The following is a 27,988-nucleotide window of genomic DNA, read 5'->3' as shown; positions in this document are numbered from 1 at the left end:
ATACACACGCAAACTCCTGCTCTCACACATCGCTATATACACACGCAGGGATCTTACGCACGAAAGAGGACAACCGAACCAGGATTTGGACAGCCTGTAAGCTTCACATGGTAAGTCTGGAAGCGCAGAAGGAATAAGCTTATAGTCTAAGTACCTTACAATTTTAAGACTGCGATCTGTTCATGTTTAATTTGCATTTGCAGTAAGTCACTATAAAGTTACAGTTTAAACAGGAATGTTGAAAAGTGAGAAAACATTTCAATTTTGACAAATCATTTCAGGCTAAAATTCTGAGAACTTCTCTAAAAAACAATTTTGCCACGTGCTTGGTCTAAACCGTACATGAAGATGAAGATCTGAAACAAATTAAGCCCTCTAAAGGTTTACAAAAATTTCCTGGCTTCACTTAACAGCTCTGTTGCAAAATCTTGGTTTGCCGTGCTGTCTACATAGGCATCTTAACCGAGAGAAACCTCATAAGGGATTGATTTGAAACGCTCTGCATAGGACCAACTCTGTGCACTTTACAAACAGCGCTCTGCATGGGAGACTTGACTCACGATTGACTTTGATAGAGTTTGCATGTTGCTAAGCAAACAATATGATACTCTACTAAGTGTAAAAGACATAGAACACACAAATATTGGGTAAAATGGTCAGTTAGTAATAGATTGGTCTACTTTAACTAAAAGGTTTTGCATTAGAGCAAACACATCCACCTGCTTCCACATAAACAATGCTAATTTCTTCTGCTGTCTTTGTCGTACCAAGTGCACAGTGTTCATTTTGCCAATTTGGTATTGTGTTTCAGATCTGGGATCCTAAAAACAGACAGGAATCAGTTGGCAGCCTCATTTCCAAACTGATTTACATTGCAAAGCCACGGTCAACTAGTCTCAGACTTGCGTAACCAACTATGTCAAAGGATGAGGAAATTCCGAGCCCACCTCCAGAGTGGCCGGAAGAAATTTTAGTGTAAACATATATCGGAAAAGACTGGAGGTGAAAGTCATCATGAGAAGGAATCTCTAAGACACTGGTATAGTACTTAATATCTACACAAACCAAGGCTTTTGCTATCGACTGATTACATGGATGTACAGCGTGAACGGACAGCACACACTAGCACCTCCAATCCTGCCTCCATGAGGGATTTTCCCTCCCCACCTGTTGCCTGAGGTCAAGCCAACACAACGCCACCCTGATAAGTCTGGCTTAGCTGGCCACTTGGTAAGGACACATCTTCTTTTGTTAGCATAAGCTGCTACTTACAGCCGGGGTGTTAAACACTGCAGATCGCCACAGATTCAGAGAGCGCAACTGTGCCAGAACCCATGCATCATGATTAGTAAACAGGTTGTTTCATTAATCGAATCAAGATGCTGAAGTTTTCCATACTTGGAGAAGTTGTATCATCTCAAAGATTAGACATCTGCACGTGTCTCTCAATAGGGGCTGGAAATTTTGATCTTATCTTATATTGTTTTATCAGATGCAATAGATAGTGAAAGGAAATCCCTGTTTGGTGTTTTTTACATTAGACTACAACAAACCCCAGACTGAAGTCCTCAAGGATGACCTTTGATTCCTGTCCTAGACCTTCAGGCCACCATTACAGTCCATTTGAGTTCAATGGGCTTTTTTTAAACCATACCTTTGCAAAGAGGATCTCTTTAGGGGCAGATATAGAGGTATTTATGGGTAGTTCAATGTAAACCAGGTTGGAGAAGTTTCCAAAGAGTATATGTTGGTGCCTAGGGACTCCCTTTGGGTTAATCCGCATTTACTCTTACAAAAAGTTTAAAAGACACTTAATATTATTGATTTGACTGCACTGATGCTTTTGGATGAGAACAAAACTATTGTCTTCAGTAGAGCTGATTTATAGCTGAATTGAACTTGTCTCGTATTTATTGAACTGAACTGAATCAACATTGAACCGACTCAAGCTGAATAATGACACTTTTGTCTTCTGTAGAGCTGCTAATAACTGAACTGAACTTGCTTCGTGATCGATTCACTTTACACCAGGGCCGTAACCACCACAGGCATTGGAAATGGCCAAAATAAATACATTTTTAAATAAAATATTATTTGCAAAGAGTTTAAATGGACTACTTCACAACCTACAACTTTCCGATATGAAAATTTTGGCTGATGCGATAACCGATAATTCTTTATATTTGAAAGCCGATAACCGATATATTGGCCAATAAATCTAAATCCAATATAATTTTTGAGAGCCTGATTACAAAAACAAAAGTTTCACCATTAAAAGCCATGTCCCAAACACACAATTATAATGTTCTCATTATTATTTTATGCCTAAATGACAGACTTAGGCTGCACATGCATTTTCCATTTTTAAGTGATTTCAATCATATTTTAAGAAATTCAAAACCATCATGGTGAACAGAGCGCATCTGAAGTGTCTCAGCTGAAGGAAATAATCTATTATTTATCAGCTTTGATATATATGGGACAAATTTTCTTATTGGGTTTTAAAAACGAACATGTATCGGCTATATAAATAAATGTGACTTGACAAAATCAACTGCATCCCTGCCATAGTGAACAAAGCAAATCTGAAAATGGTTGTAATATCACAAATATTCACTAGGGTAGATTATTATTATTGAACATTGTGATTGTTACCTCTTGTTTCAAGTAACTTAGTAAGGCTGGTATATGGCAGTTGACCCGTAATGATGACCTAATCATAATCGCCAATGGGATCTGGTGCATTTTGAGGTGGCAAAGGCATGGCAGGTTAAGCTTATATTCACTTGAGCCTTTCAACTCCCATAACCTGGGATTCAATCGGGCTTAGTTCTCAAGCCTGTTGAAGGTGCACACTGCAAATTCGATGCTTTCACCCACACTCTTTCCCTCAGAGGGAACGCGCAAAATCCGCTTGCAGGTGCAGCGTTATCCATTCAAAACACAACCCTGAGCTTTGACATCTCGTTTTGATCCCTGCACATTTTTCCAGATAGAAGATCTTGGATGGGTGCGTTTGTTTTTTCTGCCTGTCCTGCTCCGACACGCTCAGGGAAAGCTGCATTCAAGTGTGCCAGTCGCTAATCATCAGGACTTTTAAAATGCCATCACGCACAATAGCACCAGAGTTTTACTTAAGTGCGATCTGCTCTTCGGCACGCAGAACTGTCTGGATTGAGGCTAACTTCGGCTTTGGCTTGTGAAAGCAAACATTCGTGGCATTAGATCCAGATTGTAAAATTCCACGATGCAACTGATTTACGGTTTACAGATTTGACTATCCATTTGTAATATCTGATAACACAGCTGTTGTCAAACAAAAAAAAAAAACAACAACTCTGGAAGTTCTAAATCATGTATACGTGATTAAAACAATGTTGAATACATTGTGGTTCAGTGCGCATTAATCAGGATGTGATATGTAAAGGTCACGTCCTTTTTGGCTATTGATCACTGGAGCGACACACATGTTCATGTCTCTCCATCGTGCATCTGGGCTTTTATTCCTGTCAGATGTTCCAGACTTTCCCTAAATGAGGTACAGTTTTACTACCAGCCACAAATAATAAGTGGGGTGAAAGATGGCAGGAAATGCACTCTAAAACACGCAGCGTTCACACAGAGCGGGTGAAATGACCACTCTAACCTTGGGAAGCTCGGTTATATGATGATATCAAATTCCTGCCGCAGTAAATCCTCAGTGGAACCACAAATCAAACCTCAGAACTAAACTGTTGACTTCATGGCTGGGCCCACACGGAAACTGCATCTGCAGAGTTAGGACTGAAATGACCGTCATTCACAAACTACTACATATCCCCTGGCCTTTGTGTGTTTGTTTAGTAAATAAAATGTGAAAACTGGAATGTAGTATTCTCTGGCGTCTTAAAATAGAAAAGTTCACCAAAAAGAAAAATTAAAATATTCAGCCTCACGTCATTCCACACTTGTATGACTTTTCTTCTGCTGAACAGAAAAGAATATATTTGGAAGTTGGTGTAAAAACAATATTGGAGACCATTGAATTTCATTCTCATCTTTTGTGTTCATACAGGTTTAGAACGACATGAGGGTCAGTATAATAGCGTCCCACATTTTAAAGGGGTGGTTGATTATGATTTGACTTTTTTAACTTTAGTTAGTGTGTAATGTTGCTGTTTGAGCATAAACAACATCTGCAAAGTTACGATGCTCAAAGTTCAATGCAAAGGGAGATATTTTCTTTTACAGAAATCACTTTTTAAGGACTACAACAAACGACTGGTAGGGACTACAACGAGCTTCTTCCCGGGTTAGTGACATCACAAACCCTAAAATTTACATAAAACCCGCAACTACATAAATTTATCCACTAAACATTTAGAAACATCCAGTTTCATTCTAAAAGTTGTAACTTCTTCCTGAGTCTCTCCATCAGTGTCGACTCCGGTTTGAACAATGTAAGGCTGAACACCGTTACTGACAATCCTCATTTTGGCTGCGTGAGATTCTCCAGCTTTGTTCTTGTTGAGCTGTTAAAGCTCCGCCCTCTTCTGGAAAGGGGGCGGGGAGCAGCAGCTCATTTGCATTTAAAGGGAAACACACAAAAACGGCGTGTTTTTGCTCACACCCAAATAGGGCCAAATTTGACAAGCTATAATAAATTATCTGTGAGGGATTTTGAGCTGAAACTTCACAGACACATTCTGGAGACACCAGAGACCTATATTACATCTTGTAAAAGAGGCGTAATAGGTCCCCTTTAACACATTTTACATTGTGTAATTTCACTCCACTGAATTCTCCTGACTTTCCCCCAAAAATCTGCATGAAAAATGTAAAAACTGCCTTACAGGACAGACACCAATAGGAGTGTAGTATTCTCAGGTGTCTTAAAATAGAAAGTTTACCAAAAAAATTAAACCCTCATGTCCGACTGCCTTTTTTCTGCTGAACAGAAAATATATTTTGAAGATGGATTATAAACAACACTGAACCCCTTTGAATTCCATTGTAAGGATTTTCTTGTGTTTATACAGGTTTGGAACAACAAGAGAGCGAGTAAATGATAACATTTTTTTTTTTTGATGAACTGTCCCAACATTTCAACATTTTTCATTGTATAAATTCCCCAATGAATTCTGCTGACTTTTCTCCAAAAATCTGTACAGAAAATGCAAAAAGTTCTTAAAGATACAGGACAGGCAAAATAGCAAAAAACTAGCGAAACATTGAGGACCGTGAATCAGATTTCAAGGATTTCAATTACTTAGCATGCACACAGCACCATTGTGTATCACAGAATATCACAGAAATCCTAAGGGCCTGTTTACACCACATGCATTTTTACTGATTGAATAGCTATCTGATTTGTTAAAACGGTTCCATTTACAATTGGCCACATAAATGTCTCTCCACTAAAAGAAATATAAATCTAATCTTTAATTGCTGCACTATATGCAAATTTAACATTCACGTCAACGAAAGCAACAGATATGAGCTGTATTTTATTTATCATCAGCTAATTTCAAGATCAAAGACTGCAATAGGAGAGAGAAATCATTTACTTTTAATGAAGATGATTGTGTGTTGAGCATCTGCGACTTGCTTTCAGGTTCATTTGCGGCAGTTTGCACGTCGGCTTGCGAAAGAGATGCGATGTGTGTTGCAGTAGCGCTGTCATATCTGGCTATAACATGTCATATAGCCTATAGCACACTCTCACATGTTTATATTTTACCATTTTAGGAGGAGTAAAATTTACATATGTGGTTTCAACAACCTGATGCATTTACACTTGTCCAGTTTCATCTGGAATGCATCTCAGAGCACCTCATGAAGTGGTTTGCGTGATCAGATTTAAATGATTTAAATCAGATTTAAAGGTGCCCTAGAATCAGAATTTGAATTTACCTCGGCATAGTTGAATAAAAAGAGTTCAGTACATGGAAAAGACATACACTGAGTTTCAAACCCCATTGTTTCCTCCTTCTTATATAAATCTCATTTGTTTAAAAGACTTCCGGAAAACACTCGGATCTCAACATAACACCGACTGTTACGTAACAGTCGGGATCATTAATATGTATGACCCCAATATTTGCATATGCCAGCCCATTCGACGCATTAGACAAGGAAAGGCAGTATTAACGGCTGGATCTGTGCACAGACAAGGTAAGCAAGCAAGAACAACAGCGAAAAATGGCAGATGGAGCAATAATAACTGACATGATCCATGATATCATGATATTTTTAGTGATATTTGTAAATTGTCTTTCTAAATGTTTCATTAGCATGTTGCTAATATACTGTTAAATGTGGTTAAAGTTACCATCGTTTCTTACTGTATTCACGGAGACGAGAGTCGTTGCTATTTTCATTTTTAAACACGTGCAGTCTGTATAATTCATAAACACAACTTCATTCTTTATAAATCTCTCCAACAGTGTGTAATGTTAGCTTTAGCCACAGAGCATAGCCTCAAACTCACACAGAATCAAACGTAACCATCTAAATAAATATTTTACTCACATAATTCGAAATATGCATACAGCATGCATGACGAACATCTTGTAAAGATCCATTTGAGGGTTATATTAGCTGTGTGTACTTTGTAAATGCGCTGTAATATAGTCGACAGCTCGTGGGGCAGAGGGAGCGCATCTCTTAAAGGGGCCGTGCTGAAAAAATCAGTGCATAGTTAATGATGCCCCAAAATAGGCAGCTAAAATTAATTAAAAAAAAAAAAATCTATGGGGTATTTTGAGCTGAAACTTCACAGACACATTCAGGGGACACCTAGGACTTATATTACATCTTGTAAAAAAACAATCTAGGGCACCTTTAGCATCACCTGCATGAGCACCTTGTTGTAACGTTCTGGAGCATATGCACTAACTGAGATACAAGCTATCAGCACTGTGCATTTTACAGTTGAAGCATCTGTCAGGGTTGTGCAAAATTCTGTGCATTTGAACTGGCCACAACAAACAGGAAATTGCATTTTAATTTTAATTCAAATGGCAGGAAGTGGATTTGACAGAATATAAATTCAAAGAAATTCAACACAGGTAATGCATTCGAAATGAAGTGCTCTTCCACACTGGAACACTAAAGTTAATTTATTAATATGATAGAATATATAATTACACATTTCTATCGGTAGCTTTTTAAATGATCCATCCACCCATCCATTTATCTATCTTTCTATTGTTCCATCCACCCATCTATCTGTCTATCTATCAGTCCATCCATCTGTCCACCCATCCATCCGTCTATTGTTCCATCCATCCATCCATCCATCAGTCTATTGTTCATCCATCCATCCATACATCCATCTGTCTGTCATCTATCCATCCATTTATCCATCTATCCATCATTCTATCGTTCCATCCATCCATCCATCCATCCATCCATCCATCCATCTGTCATTCTATCATTCCATCCATCCATCATCTATGCATCTATTGTTCCATCCATCCATCCATCCATCATTCTATCCATCTGTCATTCTATCATTCCATCCATCCATCATTTATGCATCTATTGTTCCATCCATCCATCCATCCATCCATCCATCCATCCATCCGTCTATTGTACCATCCATCCATCTATCTTTCTATTGTCTGTCCTTCCATCCATCTGTCTGTCTGTCTATCAGTTGGTCCATCCATCCATTTATCTATCTTTCTATTGTTCAATCCATCCATCTATCTGTCTATCCATCAGTCCATCCATCTGTCTCTCTGTCTGTCTGTCTATCTATCTATCCATCGGTCCATCCGTCCGTCCGTATATCTATCGGTCCATCCATCCATTTATCTATCTTTCTATTGTTCAATCCATCCATCTATCTGTCTATCCATCAGTCCATCCATCTGTCTCTCTGTCTGTCTGTCTATCTATCTATCCATCGGTCCATCCGTCCTTCCATCTATCTATTGGTCCATCCATCCATTTATCTATCTTTCTATTGTTCAATCCATCCTTCTGTCTATCAGTCCATCCATCTGTCCACCCATCTGTCTGTCTGTCTATCCATCCATCGGTCCATCCGTCCATCCTTCCAACTATCCATCCATCCATCCATCCATCCATCCATCCATCCATCTGTCATTCTATCATTCCATCCATCCATCATCTATGCATCTATTGTTCCATCCATCCATCCATCCATCCATCATTCTATCCATCTGTCATTCTATCATTCCATCCATCCATCATTTATGCATCTATTGTTCCATCCATCCATCCATCCATCCATCCATCCATCCATCCATCCATCCATCCATCCATCCGTCTATTGTACCATCCATCCATCTATCTTTCTATTGTCTGTCCTTCCATCCATCCGTCTGTCTGTCTGTCTGTCTATCGGTTGGTCCATCCATCCATTTATCTATCTTTCTATTGTTCAATCCATCCATCTATCTGTCTATCCATCAGTCCATCCATCTGTCCATCCATCTGTCTCTCTGTCTGTCTGTCTATCTATCTATCCATCGGTCCATCCGTCCGTCCGTATATCTATCGGTCCATCCATCCATTTATCTATCTTTCTATTGTTCAATCCATCCATCTATCTGTCTATCCATCAGTCCATCCATCTGTCTCTCTGTCTGTCTGTCTATCTATCTATCCATCGGTCCATCCGTCCTTCCATCTATCTATTGGTCCATCCATCCATTTATCTATCTTTCTATTGTTCAATCCATCCTTCTGTCTATCAGTCCATCCATCTGTCCACCCATCTGTCTGTCTGTCTATCCATCCATCGGTCCATCCGTCCATCCTTCCAACTATCTATCCATCCATCCATCCATCCATCCATCCATCCATCCATCCATCCATCCATCCATCCATCCATCCATCCATCCGTCGTCAAGCCAACAGTTAAAATGTATCATGATATACTTTGCTGTTCTAGTTTGCTGTTAAACTTTGCTGTTCAATTAAAATCATATTATCTTTGAACTTCAATTGATTTGAATTCTACTTACATTCAAATTCAAATTGCATTGTAAAAAATTAAGTTATAATTTAAAAGATTCTCAACTCAGTTGAGTATATAGCTAACGCTGTGTTTCAACCTCTTCGTACAGATAAGCGTCACTCAGCATAGCGTGTAGTTGTTAGTGTGTAGGTGTTAGTTCCAGGGCTATAGTCAGATTTTTCACTCATTCACAGGTTCAGTATGTGACAGCTGTTGTATTTCAGACATAGCATCCACACATGGACTGGCTAACCTCCAAATACACAAACTAAATGCTAAATGGTGTCTTTCACAGCTGTCGACTAACACTTCCAGTAAACATGCAATTTCTGAGAGCAGATGCTCAGAGACTTTGTCAATGTTTATAGCATATTTTAAAAAATTGAGCCCAAATGTGACATGATGTTTGGGTTAGTTTATGTACAACCTTTAGGGACACACTGGCATAATAACCAATAACCTAGCATGCTAACTGCTTCTCTGCTCCTCTGCAAATATGAATTCAGAAATTAAATACACAGAGACTAGCAAAACATTTCAACAATAGATGTTGAAATAGTTGGTTATGTAGTCTAGTTATGTAACCACTGGCAGATTTGAGTGCTGCAAGCATTTCATATACATCACCCCAAAAACTATTTGGACACATTTGAACACACAAGACACACTTAAAAACGTCTTAATGTCATGACAATAGATGACAAAATATCAAAGCAAGTTCGGCATCAGTTCTCCTCAAGTTCATGCAGGTTTCCAAGCAGAGGAACCAGAGGTGTATCACATTAACATCATTCACTATAACCACAGAAAATACACATTTTTTCAACACTATAATTTTTGTAAAACGTGTTTGTGCATCTTTCTTTACAATAAATGCCACTTGCTTTGATATTTTATCTAATGCAATTCATTCATAAATTAAGTGTCCAAATCCGTCTTCTATGACTGAAATGTGACATGTTTGAATATAAAAATTTATTAGATTTACATTTGATTGGGATCTGATATGGCCAAGATTGTTCTGTTTACAGTTCAGAGATGAAGTCGTACTCAGATTTGTTATATATAGATAAGCTTCTAATACCAAAACTTTAATTAGCCTGCAACAAAACCTGTGGATTTTCTTTAAATAAACCACAGCCTACACCAGAACACATACAAAACGTACAAACTACACAGCGTCACTGTAAAAATTATTTTCATGATTTATCACAACTTTTTTCTTGTCAAATCAACTTAGATAATTAATGTTGTTCAGGTAACACAATAAAATTTTTGTTTTTTGGTTGATTAAACCAATCTCCTTCATTGTATTAACTCGAATTTTTAATTTCAATGAACTCAAAACTTTAAGGCAACCAGGTTACTTTCTTTAAGTTAAACCAACAATATTTTTTTACAATATCTAAACTCTGCAAGAATTGTACTGTTTACGGAGGTTTTGTGTGTGTGTGTGTGTGTGTGTGTGTGTGTGTGTGTGTGTGTGTGTGTATCCAATGGATGAGGCGACAGTGAGATTAGCCTGGCCGGCTGCTTCCACACCCCGCGAGCCAATCCCAGGTGTTAGCCCACGTGATGTTAGATAAAGCAGGCCGCATTAGTGCTAATCCCAGCCTGATCTTTGGAGTGTGTTCCTGCCCCCCTTCTGCCGCCCAGCAGCCACCTATCTGCCCTATAGTGGACCCGACCGGTGCGAGGCCTTCACCCAAACAGCTGAAGTGACCAAAGCCTTACGCGCCTGTTCTTTTCAATGAAGAGCGTAAAGTAGGTGTCACGCTTCATCAGAATTTATTATGCATTAAGTGGCTTCACCTTTCACCGTGTAGGTGACGGCTCTGACACAGAGCCGATGTGTTTTATGGAGCCGTCTGATTATGTCAATGACAGCACAGAAAATGAGAAACATTTGATCACTGTAAAATTAATAACAGGGTTCTTACACTTATAGAAAACCAGAGTCTAGTCTCATTTTTCTGACAAAAAGTTCCTCTTTGTGAGTGCAATCTCTATGAAAAGCAAATGAATCACAAACAACTAAAAGTCATGGAAATTCAGAAGTTGTGGGAAACCCAGTAACTGCCAAATATGTTTTAGATAGAAAGAATTCAAGTTTCAGTTCATTTACTGGAAATTGCACATGAGCAGAAAATATAGAGTGACAAACTACAGGTTTCCTGACTTTTCTCCATCAGTGGAAAGTTTCTCACTTCAATTTGAACAGTGAGAAAGTGAAATCCTTTCCAGAGCTGATAGAGACCTGCTCAGGAAACAGGTAGTTTGTCACACTTTGTGTGTTCAAATCATTTTCCAGTAGAAAAGTTTGTGCACACAGTCATATAAATTACAGCTGGGCATGTTGAAGTTGACAAGAGAAAATTTGACTTTATGGGTGGGAGGTAATGTATGTGCAAAACTTATGCGGAATATCATATCACGGTAACAGTATAAATCACAACATAGTTGGTTTTGGCAGAAATACTACACAGAATGGTTCATGCATTATAACCATGTGACAATGCCTATGTTTGTGTAATACAGTGAACTAAATATATTGCCAATTTAATTTAGAACTTGATGGACACAAACCATAAGGTCAGATTATTCACAAAATATGAACCAAAGCATTTTTAGCCAGCTGAAAACGCCAGGCACTCTGTTATAAATGCCTCGCTGTGAGCGCTTGAGCGCGTTTTGTCAGTGCAGCGTTTTTTTCAGTAGAGACGCTTTGCTTGCTATGAAATGGAATATCAACGGAAGTGTTACTAGTATCTCATTTCACAGATAGTTTGTTTCTGTATTGTTTCTATATAAAATTGTCGATACAATGTAAAGTAATTGCTCTGGGTCTTGTTTTAAATGATTTTGTTCTGTTATTAAGCTTGTTGTTGGCATCTGTTGACGTTGTACAAGCAGAAAGTGGCGGTTGGTCGGTGTTGTATTTGTCCCGTTACACTCCTGCTGTTTAAAAAACGCGGCGCTCCCATTGAAAAGAACTGGAAAATTACGCTAGCCGCTGGAAAGAACGCTTTGGTGGACACACAGAATGCGTTTTTCTATTCCAATGCACTACTTTTTCATTGTTTTTCTATGTAAACAGGCGCTGGATAGACGTGTATGACCCTTACGCTTGCGGGGCATGCGTTGCAAGCTTCTGTTTACAGTAGCAAGTTGGCATGGCAACTGAGACACTCATGTTCTGCGCTGCGCTTTTTTAAGCGTTACATCTCATTTTTAGATGCAAAGATGCATGTGTGAACGAGCCCTAAATTCTTTTAACTTGACTTGTGATGCAAAAACTTGTGAAAATGAGATCCAGGCAGTAAATAAAGTTGGTGAAAAATTATTTATTCATTACAATTAAATTTCGCCTCACACGCAAACTTTAATCGATAATGAAAATACTTAGTAAAACCAAAAGGCAAGATAACCATCATAAAGGAGTAGTCAATAGTTAATAATACATTTAGAGTATTGTAAAATTTAGAGTATTGTATCCAATAGATGAAGATCAAAAAAAAAAAGAATTAAAACATTATACATTTGCAGATGAGAGAGAGAGAGAAGCAGAAGACAAGGAGAGCAAAGGAGGGAAAAAGCTGAATTATCAATGACTCGGTCAGCTTTATACCATGAGCATATAGGGAAATTTACATCCCACTCAAATTGATGTTTTTGTTCTAAAAGAAAAGGTTAATTTCACCCATTACGTCATCTACTGGTCCAGTGTCAAAAATAGTTGTTTTTATCCCCTATAGGGAATTTTGCAAATCTTACCCTTTTAAATGTCATCAGGAAAAATAACAGACATATTTTGATCAGATTCAAATGAGCAATAATTCTGAAAAACACCACTTCTGCCGTATTTGGCAGTCGTCCAAGGTCTAACCACAAACGTGTCAGCGTGACCTGTCACACTAGAACACTTGAAGAACAATTGAACATAGAAATCATACTCTTAAATATAAAATAACCATAAGGGTACAATCACCAGTGAATACTTGAAAATATGATAAGAATTAATCTATAAAGTATGAGTACATAAATATATGAAAGCAAAAGTCATAAGCCATAAATGATTAAAAATAAATATTAATAAAAGTGCATGAATATGAATATTGACCATTTCGGATCCATCAACTTGTCTTAGAAATGCAGCGCTCATGTGCGAGACACTGCAAAAGATGCGAGTGCAACGGCCATACACGTCTGGAATAAATGCTACAAAACAACAATTTTGATGTAATCGGTTCTTTAGAAAAGCATGTAGAAAACATTTACTATTCACGTCTGCAAAACAGCTTCACATTATGACACACTTGATTTCAAAACTTTTAAACTCTAAATTCTCACTGGATGAGACTGTGAAATAGCAGATATACACACACCTATAACGTAATATTATTGCATCTATATTAATGCATTAAGTTGTCTGACAAACAACTATACTACCAATTGAAATTTTGGGGACAGTATATGATGTTTTTTTTTTTTTTAAGAAATGTAATACTTTCATTTAGCACTGACACAATAAATTAATCTATATATATATATATATATATATATATATATATATATATATATACAGTCCAAAAGTTTGGAACCACTAAGATTTTTAATGTTTTTAACAGAAGTTTCGTCTGCTCACCAAGGCTACATTTATTTAATTAAAAATACAGTAAAAAACAGTAATATTGTGAAATATTATTACAATTTAAAATAACTGTGTACTATTTAAATATATTTGACAAAGTAATTTATTCCTGTGATGCAAAGCTGAATTTTCAGCATCATTACTCCAGTCTTCAGTGTCACATGATCTTTCAGAAATCATTCTAATATGCTGATTTGCTGCTCAATAAACATTTATGATTATTTTCAATGTTGAAAACAGTTGTGTACTTTTTTTTTTTCAGGATTCCTTGATAAATAGAAAGTTCAAAAGAACAGCATTTATCTGAAATACAAAGCTTCTGTAGCATTATACACTACCGTTCAAAAGTTTGGGGTCAGTAAGAATTTTTATTTTTATTTTTTTTAAAAGAAATTAAAGAAATGAATACTTTTATTCAGCAAGGATGCATTAAATCAATCAAAAGTGGCAGTAAAGACATTTAATGTTACAAAAGATTAGATTTCAGATAAACACTGTTCTTTTGAACTTTCTATTCATCAAATAATCCTGAAAAAAAAAAATTGTACACAAATATTTTGTACAATTGTACACATTAAATGTTTCTTGAGCAGCAGATCAGCATATTAGAATGATTTCTGAAGGATCATGTGACACTGAAGACTGGAGTAATGATGCTGAAAATTCAGCTTTGCCATCACAGGAATAAATTACTTTGTGAAATATATATATATTTCACAAAGTAATTTAACATCCAGTGCAGGATGTGTCAATAATGTGTGTATATATATATATATATATATACACACATTATTGACACCAGACTTTTGTATGTAGTGTATACAATACAGTGTGAATTTTCTTTGTTGTTCCCATATGTGTAGCAGTTGACACATTTCATTATACCTATATACAGTATACACCCACCACAGAAGCCTTTATGTAGAACAAGCATGTGGCTGACAGGACAGGCATCGATATCAGCTGTGATCTCCAAAAGACAAACGTTTGTTTATTCTGCAATATTGTATCCTGTCATACTGTAATCAATCTGATAATATCAGGCTACTGTAGAGACAATTCATCAGATTAACACAGACACATACTTCTTAGAAAACGTGAACTGACGTGTAAACATGTGATTTCCTGTTAAACAATCTGTCTTTGCCAAGGAGAGATAAGATGAGATAAGATGTGAGGCGACCAATGTTGTGACAGATGAAAAGAAACAGACATTCACTCTCTTCCAGGGAAAATGTTTGTTTTGCTTTCTTATGAAAACTCTAATATGCATTCTCCATTGAAGACCAACAAACTTTACATCACAGCCATCGGACATGATTTGCTACTTGCTAGTCATTTGTGGCATCTGGACAAAAATACGTGTTTCATGAGAAAATACTATATTTCTATCTTTCAAATTCAGAATTCCACATTTAATTCAATGTGTTACTTATAGAAGCTTGTTCCACCATGAAATGTAAAGGTAATTCTGACTTTTATCTCACAATTCTGACTTTCTTTCCTCGCAGTTGAGAGTTTATATCTCAGAGTTCTGACTTTTTTTCTCAGAATTGCAAGATATAAACTTGAGTAATATTGAGTTATAAAGTCAGAATTGTGAGATCTAAAGTCAAAATCGTATGTAATAAAGTCAGATTTGCGAGATACAAACACAATTCTGAGAAAAAAAAGTCAATTGTGAGATTAAAAAAACAAAAAACAAATCACAATTACCTCAATTTTTTTTTTATTTAGTGTGGAATCAAGCTTCCATAGTTACTTGCTATCTCTTTGTAATATTTCTTTGTGAAATTTACTAGAAATTTCTGATTAGATTGTACACGTTTTTTTTCCAGTGCAGGATGAGTCATCAAAACTCTTGGTCTGTTTTCCTGGGAAAAGAAGGAAGTAAAAAAGAGTGAATGGTCTAAAAACTAAAAACTAACAAAAGTAAATGTTTTCTACATGCTTTTTTAGAAAAGCATGTAGAAAACATTTACTATTCAATACTAAACCAGAATAAGTTTACTATTCTGGTTCACTACTGAAATTCTGTATTGGTGATATTGTTGTATACTTTATAATAAATTGCTTTCTGATGAAAGATTCATTTACATGCATTTTCTGTGAAGCTGCTTTGAAACGATATGTATCGTGAGAAGCGCTATACAAATAAAAGTGAATTGAATTGAATGAAAGAACCTACTAAAGCAGCATATGTAAAATGTCTACAGTATAGGCATTACATTTGAAGCTTGTGCAAGCAAAATTAATTTTAGTGCAAAAAGACATGTTGCTTCATTGACGGTTTAATTATAAAAATATATCCATGATGTAATTTAACAACTAAAACAAACTTGTTGAATGTGCAACAACTGAAGCCCTTTTTGTAGAATGCAACAGTCTCTCAAATAAGGACTATTACATCACTAATGTTTTACCCTCAATCATTCAGATCACAGCTGTTTAAAACAGATGATGAGGCAACACTTAATATACAACGACATCATTCATCAAACATACTGCAGTTAATGTCAGACTCAATAATCAGCATGAAGTATGTCTCAGATTTAATTGCCCACATACGTTCATAACAGTCTGTGTAAATAAAGTTAATTAGCAGAACACCACTGATGGTAACGATTCGCCTCAACAGGCCAATTAATCAAACATCCATCTCAGAAAACTCAAACTGTGGTTTGATTATTTGTACTGAAACTAAAGGACGATTAAAGCAGAAAGGCGAATAACCATTAGTGGGAATACGTGCCGTATTAATCTAGGGAACGTTTATTGGTTCGTCAGTGTTTTTTTGTATATCTTAACACATTTTGCTGCCTGGATTTCAAAATACACAAATCTCATGAAACCCATCGAGGTGGTCATATTTCTCTCCAAAATCAAGAAGAAAAAAATTACACTTTGCTTGAAGCCTATTTTAAGGATCATAAAGAATTTTTATGTAACACTGTTTTCATGAGAGTTTGGGTAGAAACTAGCTAGACATGTTTTCATGACATTCATTTCAATAATGATCTATTTATTATCATCTGTTGGAAGTTCTAAGCGTTCAGATGTGCCAGATCTACATTTGGTCAAGCGAAGAAAATGACGAGAGTGATAATACCGTTTCCAAAACACACAGCGGACGAGATAAAGACACCAGAACATGACAAAAATGACAACATGCTTTCCAACAGCATGAGAAATTGATCAAGAAACTGAATTCCAGACGTTTTAAAAAAGGCATTAATTTTCCTATTAAAGATGATAATAGCTTGTGTTTACTCGTTCAGACAGATTTTTTTTTTTTTTTTGGCTACACATAGACATGAATACAAAGCCATGTGCTTCAAAAATAAAGTGGGGAATGATCTACTTCATCAAAAAAAGAACATGAAACCTATTTTTAGGAGGTCTTATGACATTATTTTTGACAATTATGCACATTCTCCCACCAAATTATCATTATCATTTCTTTTGGAATTTTATTTTTAATGATGATTCTCATTAGATTTGTATACAGTTTTTAAATATATATTTATTATAGATTATACTCATTTCTTTCTTTTGAATTTAGTGTAAATTATGAGCCAGACATGAATCACTCATCTACTTTAAAACTAAATATTTGTGCTCAATAAAAAAAATAAAATATAAATTACACCATTTCTATACCTACCTTTTTTTCTGTTCAAAATTAACTCCTGGATTGGCAGTCCAACCCACATATGAAATCATAATTAGGGGTCCCTAATTATGATTTCACTTTTTTAACTTTAGTTAGTGTGTAATGTTGCTGTTTGAGCAAAAGTTATAACGCTCAAAGTTCAATGCAAAGGGAGACTACAACAAGCTTCTTCCTGGGTTGTGACATCACTAACCCCAAAATTTACATAAACCCCGCCCCCGGGAATTGCTTTAGAGAAGAGGAAGAGTTGTTGTAGTAGAGTGTTGTTGTCATGCCGTCATTTTACACCGGGCTGCTTCACAAACGAGGGTCAATTCAACACAAAAGATGAACATGACGGCACATGCTAGTGGATGAGTTGAATCAACTCCACAGCAACTACATAAATTTATCCACTAATCATTCAGGAACGTCTAAAAGTTGTAACTTCTTCCTGAGTCTCTCCATCAGTGTCGACTCCGGTTTGAACAATGTAAGGCTGAACACTTTCGTCATTTTGGCTGCGTGAGATTCTCCAGCTTTGTTGTTGTTGAGCTGTTAAAGCTCCGCCCTCTTCTGGAAAGGGGGCGGGAGCAGCAGCTCATTTGCATTTAAAGGGACACACACAAAAACGGCGTGTTTTTGCTCACACCCAAATAGGGGCAAATTTGACAAGCTATAATAAATGATCTGTGGGGGATTTTGAGCTGAAACTTCACAGACACATTCTGGGGACACCAGAGACTTATATTACATCTTGTAAAAGGAGAATTATAGGTCCCCTTTAATTTCAAACTATGCTGCGCTATATCCCAGTTGCCTACTATGTCATATTCATGCCATTTTCAATGTGAGCAGTATGTAATGTATTACTGTTTCCTTGTCTTTATTTGAAAAACAATGATTCCCAGCATTCACAAACTTACTTACTTTTTATTCATACTTTTTAAAAACAATTTCTTTACATGTGAAAAATACTGTAATAAGATTTCAGAATCAAGAAGTTTCCATTTAAAGTATGAGTCTGTTTATTTTACGGATTTATTTTTTAATTAATTTTCAAATTATTTATTTTTAATTTATTAAACATTAAGTTAAATAAATATATATATATATATTATAAATATATTGGCCACACTGCCAAGATATCGGCATTGCCATTTAAAAAAAAAAAAAAAAAAAAAAGTCAAATCAGTCGACCACTAAAGACCACCATACTGCTGTCAATCTGGCAAAACACTTCCAGCATATACTGTCTGGATTTGTCCTTAAATGTTACCCATCTGCCATTTCCTGATCTGGGGAAGAGTTTTCCCTCTTCTTCTCCTACTCTGGAGAAAACAGTAACTAGTAATAGCAAAGGAAGGAAAAAAATAAGACTTTTCAATCAGTATGTTCAACTGCAAAAACAACAGTGTTTAAAAGAGATTCCCAGCAGGAAAAGAATGCAGCCTTTTGAGAGGGTGAAAGAAAAGTATGTGCACACATGCAGGCATAGAATGTTCCATAGATCTGTGTATAGCTGAACAAACAAAGCCCAACAGATAGATCTGGTGGAGAACGTTCTACCAGCAGGCCCACATGGAAACTCTAGGTACGAAACTCTGAAGAAAGCACTTCAGATTTCCACAGCACTGGAATGCCCAACATGATGCCTAGCGTGTTCGATTATTAAATATTTTGGCCGAGAAAAGCGTCGTAACTGTAGTAAATTTTTGTTTTCACCATATGCAAAAAAATGCAACAAATCTAAAAAACTAGATTCCATCTCGACCGGTCTAATGAAGGTCTGTTTACCATCAAAAATCCTCTTGCACTGAATGGATCATCTCGACAAACAAAGATTCCCCCTCAGGAAACGTAAGGCTAATTGTTTGAACATGCTTATGTATGTACAAAGATGTCAGATCTCCACCCAGGCGGATGTTATGAAGGTTATGTCTTCATAAAGATGAAGAAGGAGGAGGAGACAATACATAGAAAAGATCATGACCTGAAAAAGAGAACCTCATTCATACTGCACAAACAAGATGATCTGTAACCATTCAACAAAGACAGTAATCCTTTAGATTGTATTACAGTATACTTAAGGGTTATTAAAAACACTCACTATGCCAATTATGCGTTTGAAGCCAAAGGAAGTACAATATACAAACGTTAAGTCCCTAAATGTGCATACCTCAGGAATGGTTCACCCCAAAATGAGCATTTTGTAATCATTTGCTGTCATTCTAACCCTTTTTTTTCCTGTGACACAAAAGGAAATGTTATGAAAGTGGAGTGTGATTTATACTGCCATGTTCTGAAAATAAAAATAAAAAAGCAGCATAAAAATAGTCCTTTGGATGCATAGTCCTAAATTTGCTGCCAAACTCCCTTTGTTTTTATGTCACATGAATGCTAGTGATGCAACTTGTTTGAACAAAACAAACCAAAATAGATTTCAGCAATACTGAGAAGTGGAAGATTATAAGTTAATAATGACTTAAATATAGGGATTAAAATTCTGGCATGGAAAATATGGATAAATATTCCATATATATATATATATATATATTAAATTATTGTATCAAATCCAATATTTTTATATCCGCATATCCGATTGAAAGAAAAGAGCGCTACAGAAAACAGAGGAGTACTACGGGACACACAAATCTGATCTGAACAGTTGTACGGAGCCCCACACATTTTCTAAATGATGCACACGATTTACTTTTTCGTTCCCTCGATTTATAAATCATGCACACAACCTAGCCTCCTATTTTTTTCCTGGATGTCATGTGTGGGGCTCAGTACAGTTGCGATCCACAATGTGGACAATAAATAATTTTAGATCAGATTCCAATCAGATTCACAAATAATCGGATTTGGCAGTGTGAACGTAGCCTTAGATGACAGAAAATGTCATCTAAATATAAAAACAAGGAAAATGAGCATGCACTATTAAACATCCAATACCAATATGCATACATATTCTGCTATACTAGTTAAATATAAGTTTGAATTCAGAAGACGGCACACAAGTCATAAAAACTACTCTTACGGTGTTTTTATATTGATTTTAGTCCATTTTAGCAGTATAAATCACCATCCACTTTTGTTGCACGCAAAGGCTTTGACATATAACAAGATGACAAACTGTCATTTTTGAGTGAACTATTCCTTTAATACCATGCATTTTTCCACTATGCTCAGGAACACTTTTACAGTTCATTGAACGCTTTCAATAAATGTGAAGCAAGCCACATATTTCAGTCTGAGCCAGGATTATAGTTGAAACTAAAACTAAAACTGATAAAATCATGACAAAAACAAAATTACTAAAACTTCAAAAATATATATATATATATATATATATATATATATATATATATATATATATATATATATATATATTAATTATATATAACATTAACATTAATTAACATTCATTATAATAGGATGTCAATGATTCTACAGTTGTCTAATGAGCCTGTTTTAACATGTTTTTCAGAGTTTCAATGCTCCACGCTGCTCTAAGATGAGGGTATGGAAAGAGGTCATCCTCGCCTTCATCCTGTTTGGTGCCTCGTTTTTCCTCCTGCTTATGAGAACCACGTTACCTGTTGGGCCCTCCTACCCAAAGACCTTAGAGATTTCATTAGGCCCTTACTCACATCCACCAGCCACAGCACTTGAATCCCCACCATCATCATCCTCATCTTCACTATCATCAAACTCAGCGCCACGGCGAGTGGTCAGAGCCACGGAGGACATGGGCTCTCTTTTCTCCGAATGTAAGAGATTTTGGTTTTCCTTAGGTGCCGTTGATGTAGACATGACCGGAAGGATTTAATATGTCATTCTACAGTTGCTGTTGTGTTTATACTACATGCCTCTACAGCGAACACTCAGTCACACAAATCCATGTTCATCATCGGTTCAGTTACCACACAAACAGCATCTGTCAGCTCACTTGATATTAAGGCAAGACAGCCCATGAATAGGGTTAAAATGTTAACTGGCAGAATACAGATACCCTCAACCTGACGAGTCAGTTTAAATACATGCGTGTATTGCCACGATTAGTCAAATAATTTGCCAATTTCATTCCTCACTACTGCAAATAGGTAATTCTGATACATGCAATCACAATCCATTATGGCATGTAGGCATTTTTATCTTTATGTACACAATAATAAGGTAATCTTTTACATTGCAATCCTTTTATTTTTAATATATGGCATGTTTGTGTGCTGCTGCGTGTCCCTGTGTGTGTAACAAGCGACCGTTGTGCACCCGCCTATAGGCGCATATTACTAACACGCCCTTTAAATAACAAAAAAAAAACCTGCGCCATTGACTTTAGACCAGGTCTCAGTTGGTCAGTGGTGCAGTCGTTTTCAGTTGCCTCAAAATAACAACACGCCAACAATGCACCTGAACACACCTCGATTTCAGACCAGCACGCCCATGGGCGAACAGATGGGTGTGAGTGCATTTTCAATTTAAACAACATGGTGCAGGACGTAAAAATGATAACTGCGTCGGGCTGAAACTAGCAAAAAACACTTGCGTTGCGCCTGGCGTCGCATTGCACCGGGTGCATGATAGGGCCCTATATGTTGAAATGGCTGCATGAACAGTGTGTAATTACTCACTAAAGCAATTTTTGGTAACACTTTATTTTAGTGTCCTTGTTACCCATGTTACATGTAGTTATTGTAGTAATAACTATAAATTATGCATAATTACATGCAACTAACCCTAAACCAACCCCTATTCCTAAGTACATGTAGTTAATAATTAGAGATGCACTGATAAAAGCTATTATTATAATTAGAGATGCACTGATAAAAGCTATTATTATAATTAGAGATGCACCGATAAAAGCTATTATTATCATCACTATCAGCCATCTGCCAATTGTTTAAAAACTGCCGATGATCAGGGCCGATTATATCCTGTCAATCAAAAGGGTGCAGAAAAAAAACGTGTTCAGATTGCAACTCATACATACTGTGTGTGAAGAAACTCACTCGTGTTGAATTTAAACGCATTAGCAGTTTAAAAATAGTGACATTAAAGCAGGCTCTTTTTGACCCTATGAATCACCTGTAGTTCAAGCCAGGGTTGCCAGGTCTAAGTTGTTTTCCCTACATCATATATTATTTGTAGCGGAAAAAGCTTTGTGCTTTGTTACTTCTGATCAGAATAAAAGTTTAAGTTTTCAAATTCTATCCATTTTATCAAGAAATTCAAACAATAAATGCCGTTTTGACGCTCTTAAATGTGACGTGTCAGATCGCTGTGATGCCTCAGTTCAGGCGGCAGCGCAGAGCGCGAGTCTTTTCTTCCTCTTCAATACAAGTTATATCTGGAAAACATGCATGAACATCATAGGTATGTTGAAAGATATAGTACAACTTACCGAAATGTATCATGTCTCATGTAATCACTTTATTTGTGTTTCAAACGCAGAAAGACGTCAATAAAACAGCTTGTGAACAATATGTCACATCATGTCACATTTAATGTTTTCCAATGTTCACAGCTGTTTAGCTATCTAAAAAACACTAGAGAGGAGCTTATTTACTGTTAATTATATGTTTGGGTAAATTTGCCATGAAGACAACAAGTGCTTATGAAAACTACCTTTTGTGATACTAATACAACAACATTTCAGTTTTTATTTGAGTGCAATTATTATATCTGAAAATAAACAGCCGCTGAATATAATACCTCTGTTGTTAATTGTAATGTCTTAATATTGTAGTGTACCAAATGAGAGGGTTCCCAGCTGTTTAGCTATCTAAAAAACTACTCGGCAAAGAGAGGCATCTCTATTAATAATTATTATTCAGTACTTAAATGTTATTTACTGTTAATTATATGTTTGGGTAAATTTGCCATGAAGACAACAAGTGCTTATGAAAACTACCAGGGTTTTTGTGATACTAATACAACAACATAATTACACTGTAACACCTTAAAAATTAAGTGTAACCGCAATTTTACTAAAACAAACCCGGACTGACCATGCTGCATTCTGATCTTTTGTCAAAGAGTTTAAATAATGACTTTAAATTGCAGCTTTTAGTAATTTAGTAATTACTCTCACTTACATTGTACTGTAATTTTATTGCAATTGTGTTCCTATCCTAGACAGCAATGAGTTTAAATGGAGAGCTGAATCTGAAGTTTCCGAGATGCGTCTCCTGAAAATAAGACTCGAGAAATCTCACGAGTCTCCTTTAGAGTCATACTGAACATTTCAAATTCCTAACTATGAAGGCCAAACTTTCTGCCGATCCACAATCGTTTTATAGTTCTAGACCACAGTGAGGGTTGACACCATAAAAATGTAATTAGACGCAGATGAAAATGAAAAGAAAGTACAAAAGGTATATAAAGTCCCATAAATAAAGTCCAGGGCTCAACAAAAAGGATTTTATTTCTGGCCACTAAACCATAAATTCAAAACCACACTTTTTCCTTATAAACAATGATTATATGATGCGAAACATTACTGATTTGTAGTGGTTTGTAGTTTAACACATTCTTAATGATGCTTTCAAGTCATATTTAACAGTTTCTATGTAAGCCAGCTAGATTAACAACATTATCTTGGTGACAAATTAGCAGAATTGGCAACAACAATATAGAATACAGCACAAAAAACATGTTATAAAAATGGATGTACAAAATCAATGAATATAACATTTTCAGCAGAAATGCAGAACTGACTCGAAACACACTTTTAACAGCCTTCAGCCTTGTTTTCATTTGTGTCAAATTAAATATACTTTCCGTCCTCAACAAGGTCTATATTCTTACTGTATTTCAACAACTGTTTCATTTGTGTATCCTTTTACTTCTAAGGAATTTAGGTAAAAACATCTAAGACAAAGTTGACACTTAAAGCAAACATTACTAAGTTCTGAAACACACACTATGCAAGCACAATAAAGCAAAAACTTCTAAGCTGAATGAATAGATGTCTCAGACTAACACAATGCAAGTACATGTTGCCACAAGAATCGCTATAGCGGGAATTAGCACAAACTTCTACAGTGAGCTTTTTCTTTCAGGCAAAATCATTTGAAGAGAATCTACTTGGCTACTGTACCTATAGAGCTGTTCAGTTTGCAAACAAATCAAGAGAATTAGCATATAATGGGTTCCCTCAAGAGTTCCCTATGTTTTCATATGAGTAAAATAAGTTATAAGGCTAACATAAAGACACTTTTATATTTTGTTCTACAACACACTGTAAATTACACACAGCCAGACTTCAAATATGAATTTTTAATTTGCTATATTTTTTTTTGAAAAAAAAAAAAATGAGCTGTTTGCAAGTTGCTGCATATCCATTTACTGTTGTAGTTCTTACATCATCACTCTTAGGTTCTAAATGGAACTAAAAAACATTCCAGGATTTTCCTCCATATAGTGGACTTCACTGGGGTTCAACGGGTTGAAGGTCCAAATTGCAGTTTCAATGCAGCTTCAAATGGGTCTACATGATCCCAGCTGAGGAATAAGGGTCTTATAAAGCAAAACGATTGGTCATTTTCTAAAAAAAAAAAAAAAAAAAATTAAATACTTTTTAACCACAAAAGCTCATCTTGCACTGCTCTGTGATGTGCCACACATTACGTAATCATGTTGGAAAGGTCACGCGTGACGTAGGCGGAAGTACCGGTGAAAAACTCCATCTCATTTTCTCCTCCAACTTCAAAATTGTCCAACATATTTGTTTTAACTTTTTTTGTAAAGGGCGTTTGACTTAGTCTTTGCAAGTTCGCTTTGTAAACACTTGCTCGGTACCTTTTTATTTATTTACATTTTTATTTATTTTTTAGAAAATGGCCAATTGTTTCGTTAGATAAGACCCTTATTCCTTGTCTGGGATCATGTAGAGCTCTTTGAAGCTGCACTGAAACTGACATTTGGACCTTCAACCCGTTGAACCCCAGTGAAGTCCACTATATGGAGGAAAATCCTGGAATGTTTTCCTCAAAAATCTTAATTTCTTTTTGACTGAAGTAAGAAAGACATAAACATCTTGGATGACATGGGGGTGAGTAAATTATCAGGAAATTTTAATTCTGAAGTGAACTAATCCTTTAAAAGGGTTTCATCAGGCACTTCATATATAGAACCTTTTAGGGGTTCCCATCATGTCATCATTTCATGGATTTAGTTTGAATTAGTTTTAATTCATTTTTAATTACATTTTATGACTTAAGCAGCTCAATAACATAAATTTGAAATAACCCATAAACATGAACGTATTTAGAAATTTCTTCCAATATAGAACCTTTCTGGCATAAAGGGTTCTTTAAATTTGAGTCAAGAACTCTAGAGTTCTATATAGAACACCAATGAACCTTTTGGTGGCAACTTGTTAGCAAAACACAGACAGAGTGGCTTCATTTGAAACCTAATTGTGTATAATTTGTGTTGTAGAACAAAAATGTGAAAGATAATGTTAACAATGAACCTTACTTTACTCATAAATCCAAAATTGCTATTCTAAAAAACCCACAAGAAACTCCAGAGGGAACCGATGGTAAATTAGCCCAGCTCTGGTTTAATGACACAGACATTCAAAGGTAACTCTATCGCCCCTTGAGAACTGAGGTTTGTTACCGCCTCAGAAACACAAACGCACATTAAGTATGTTTAATGGCACATTATCAAAAAGTTTGGAAAGCATACATTGTGGAAAGTATGTTTCTGGCCTAAGAACTCAATTAAGTCTCTTGAATTATGGAAGAGAAACCTATGAGCATTAACATTCTCCTCTGGGTGTTTTTCCTCCTCTAGTTTCGTACCTCTTCCAAAGCTTCACCGAGGGCGAGCTGAAGAAGGTGATCGCGACTCTGGTGGAACGAAAGGAAAGGAGGATCAGAACCGAGGCAGGGCGGAGAACCAAACGAGCACGGAAAGGCCCAAAGCCGTGTTCTCTAAAAAAGATCGAGCTCACGGTGAGCGAGCTTGGGCTCGGGTACGAAAGCGACGAGACACTGCTCTTCAGGTACTGCAGTGGGAACTGCAACCATGAACGACGCAACTATGACATTGTAATGGAGCACAGGCAGTTGAATAACGGCTCCAGTGAGAAAGGGAGGCGAGGACGGGACAATGGGAAAAAAGACAAGGCGCGCTACGCTCCTTGTTGTCGGCCTACGAAGTTCGAGAAGAAAATGTCTTTCTTTGACAACAAGGGCACATTCTACACAATCCAGAACGTATCTGCGAGAGCGTGCGGTTGCGTATGACATTCAGATAACTGTGGAAACTTCAGGGAGTATGTCTTCACCATAGGATTACCAGAGAATGTTTCAGAATTCCATGGAAACTACAGGAGCTTTGGAAAGGGCGACCGTGTGACACAGAGAACTATTCGAGAATGCAGTGGCATATTGCAATTTTGAAAAATATGCTAAGAGGGGTCCGGTACGCCACCACGGAAAGAATGAAAGCTACCAGAAAGTGATACACAAAACACAAAAAACAAGGCCTGAATTGTCTAAAGCCAACTCTGGAAAGTTTGTCACAGAAAAAAGTTTTGTTTCTGCCTTTTCAGTGGTTACTGGCACTTTTGATTAGTGCATGGCACTGGACTTTAACCAAAGGTGGATCGTCGGTTTAATCGATGGGACTGAAAGCTGGCGGGAGACTCGTTTTGCCTTCCACTGGAAACTTCTGCAGAAGAACATGTAGTATTTATCTGAAGATATATAAGTGGTAGAGGGCTACAGCGACCACTGTATGCTGCTCACTTTTGTTATGAATCTGAATACTGAAGTATGAAGTGCAACACAGCTGTGAAAACTACCTCATTTCTTTCTTTGTTTCTTTTTTGTTTGTTTTCTTAGAAGAATGTACATGCAATGAATCTTGCTCTACCGCACCCACTTCCAGGGATTACATTAGTCAGAAATATGAATCAGAGGTATATACATGTAGAGAAATGCTTCTCTACCAAAAGTCTCCAAGGATGGATATTACCTAAAACAACATTGTCACTTGAAATGTATATCAAGCCCTCAAATTTGACCGTAAAGCCTTGCCAAAGCATGTCTGATCAAATCCCATGTTCTCTCGTCTTTGAGACGAGAATTTATACCCAGATATTTAGATTTAAAATAAGAATAGGCTGCCCAATTCAAATGTTTTCCCAAAGGTGTCGCCCCTCAAAGACCTTAAAGTTCATTTTTCTCATGAACATGTTCATGTTTACATTCTTTTAGACAATGATCAACTCGAGATACATTGTCTTTTGGAAAGTAATTCCAGATTTAGACCTTTTCAACAGCAAACCTATACATTTATTATCCTTGAACACATTTATGGACAAGTAATTGTTACCTTTATTTATACAGATGGAACATTTTGCTCGTAAAAATAAAGGTTCTTCAATGGTTCTTTGTAGCATTTTACATTAAACAAATATCTTTCCTCTTAAAGGATTAGTTCACTTCAGAATTAAAATGTCCTGATAATTAACTCACGCCCATGTCATCCAAGATGTTTATGTCTTTCTTTCTTCAGTCGAAAAGAAATTATGGTTTTTGAGGGAAACATTCCAGGATTTTTCTCCATATAGTGGACTTCAAGAGGGTTCAACGGGTTGAAGGTCCAAATTGCAGTTTCAGTGCAGCTTCAAAGAGCTCTACATGATCCCAGACGAAGAATAAGGGTCTTATCTAGCGAAACGATTGGT

General features: G+C 36.4%; 1 protein-coding gene and 1 long non-coding RNA gene across 2 annotated transcripts in view; one reads left to right on the top strand and one right to left on the bottom strand.

Annotated features, from left to right (window-relative positions):
- Window positions 1-27,988, bottom strand: part of LOC125251155 — a 63,297-nt gene that overhangs the window by 27,465 nt on the left and 7,844 nt on the right. The window lies entirely within an intron of this gene.
- Window positions 8-27,738, top strand: LOC125251154 (glial cell line-derived neurotrophic factor). The gene is made up of 4 exons (XM_048164108.1): window positions 8-110; window positions 812-1,230; window positions 20,768-21,050; window positions 26,086-27,738. Exons 3-4 carry the CDS (start codon window positions 20,795-20,797, stop codon window positions 26,538-26,540), a joined length of 711 nt encoding a protein of 236 aa, XP_048020065.1. The 5' UTR covers window positions 8-110; window positions 812-1,230; window positions 20,768-20,794; the 3' UTR covers window positions 26,541-27,738.

This window comes from Megalobrama amblycephala, linkage group LG17, assembly GCF_018812025.1.
Source record: "Megalobrama amblycephala isolate DHTTF-2021 linkage group LG17, ASM1881202v1, whole genome shotgun sequence".
NCBI lineage: Eukaryota > Metazoa > Chordata > Actinopteri > Cypriniformes > Xenocyprididae > Megalobrama > Megalobrama amblycephala.
This window is presented reverse-complemented; position numbering and strand designations above follow the sequence as displayed.

Bases quoted from the DNA above. Each gene is read 5' to 3' on its own strand.
- LOC125251154 (XM_048164108.1), top strand. From the start codon at position 20,795: ATGAGGGTATGGAAAGAGGTCATCCTCGCCTTCATCCTGTTTGGTGCC. The intron at 21,051-26,085 runs GTAAGAGATTTT...TTCCTCCTCTAG, and splicing joins GGGCTCTCTTTTCTCCGAAT to TTTCGTACCTCTTCCAAAGC.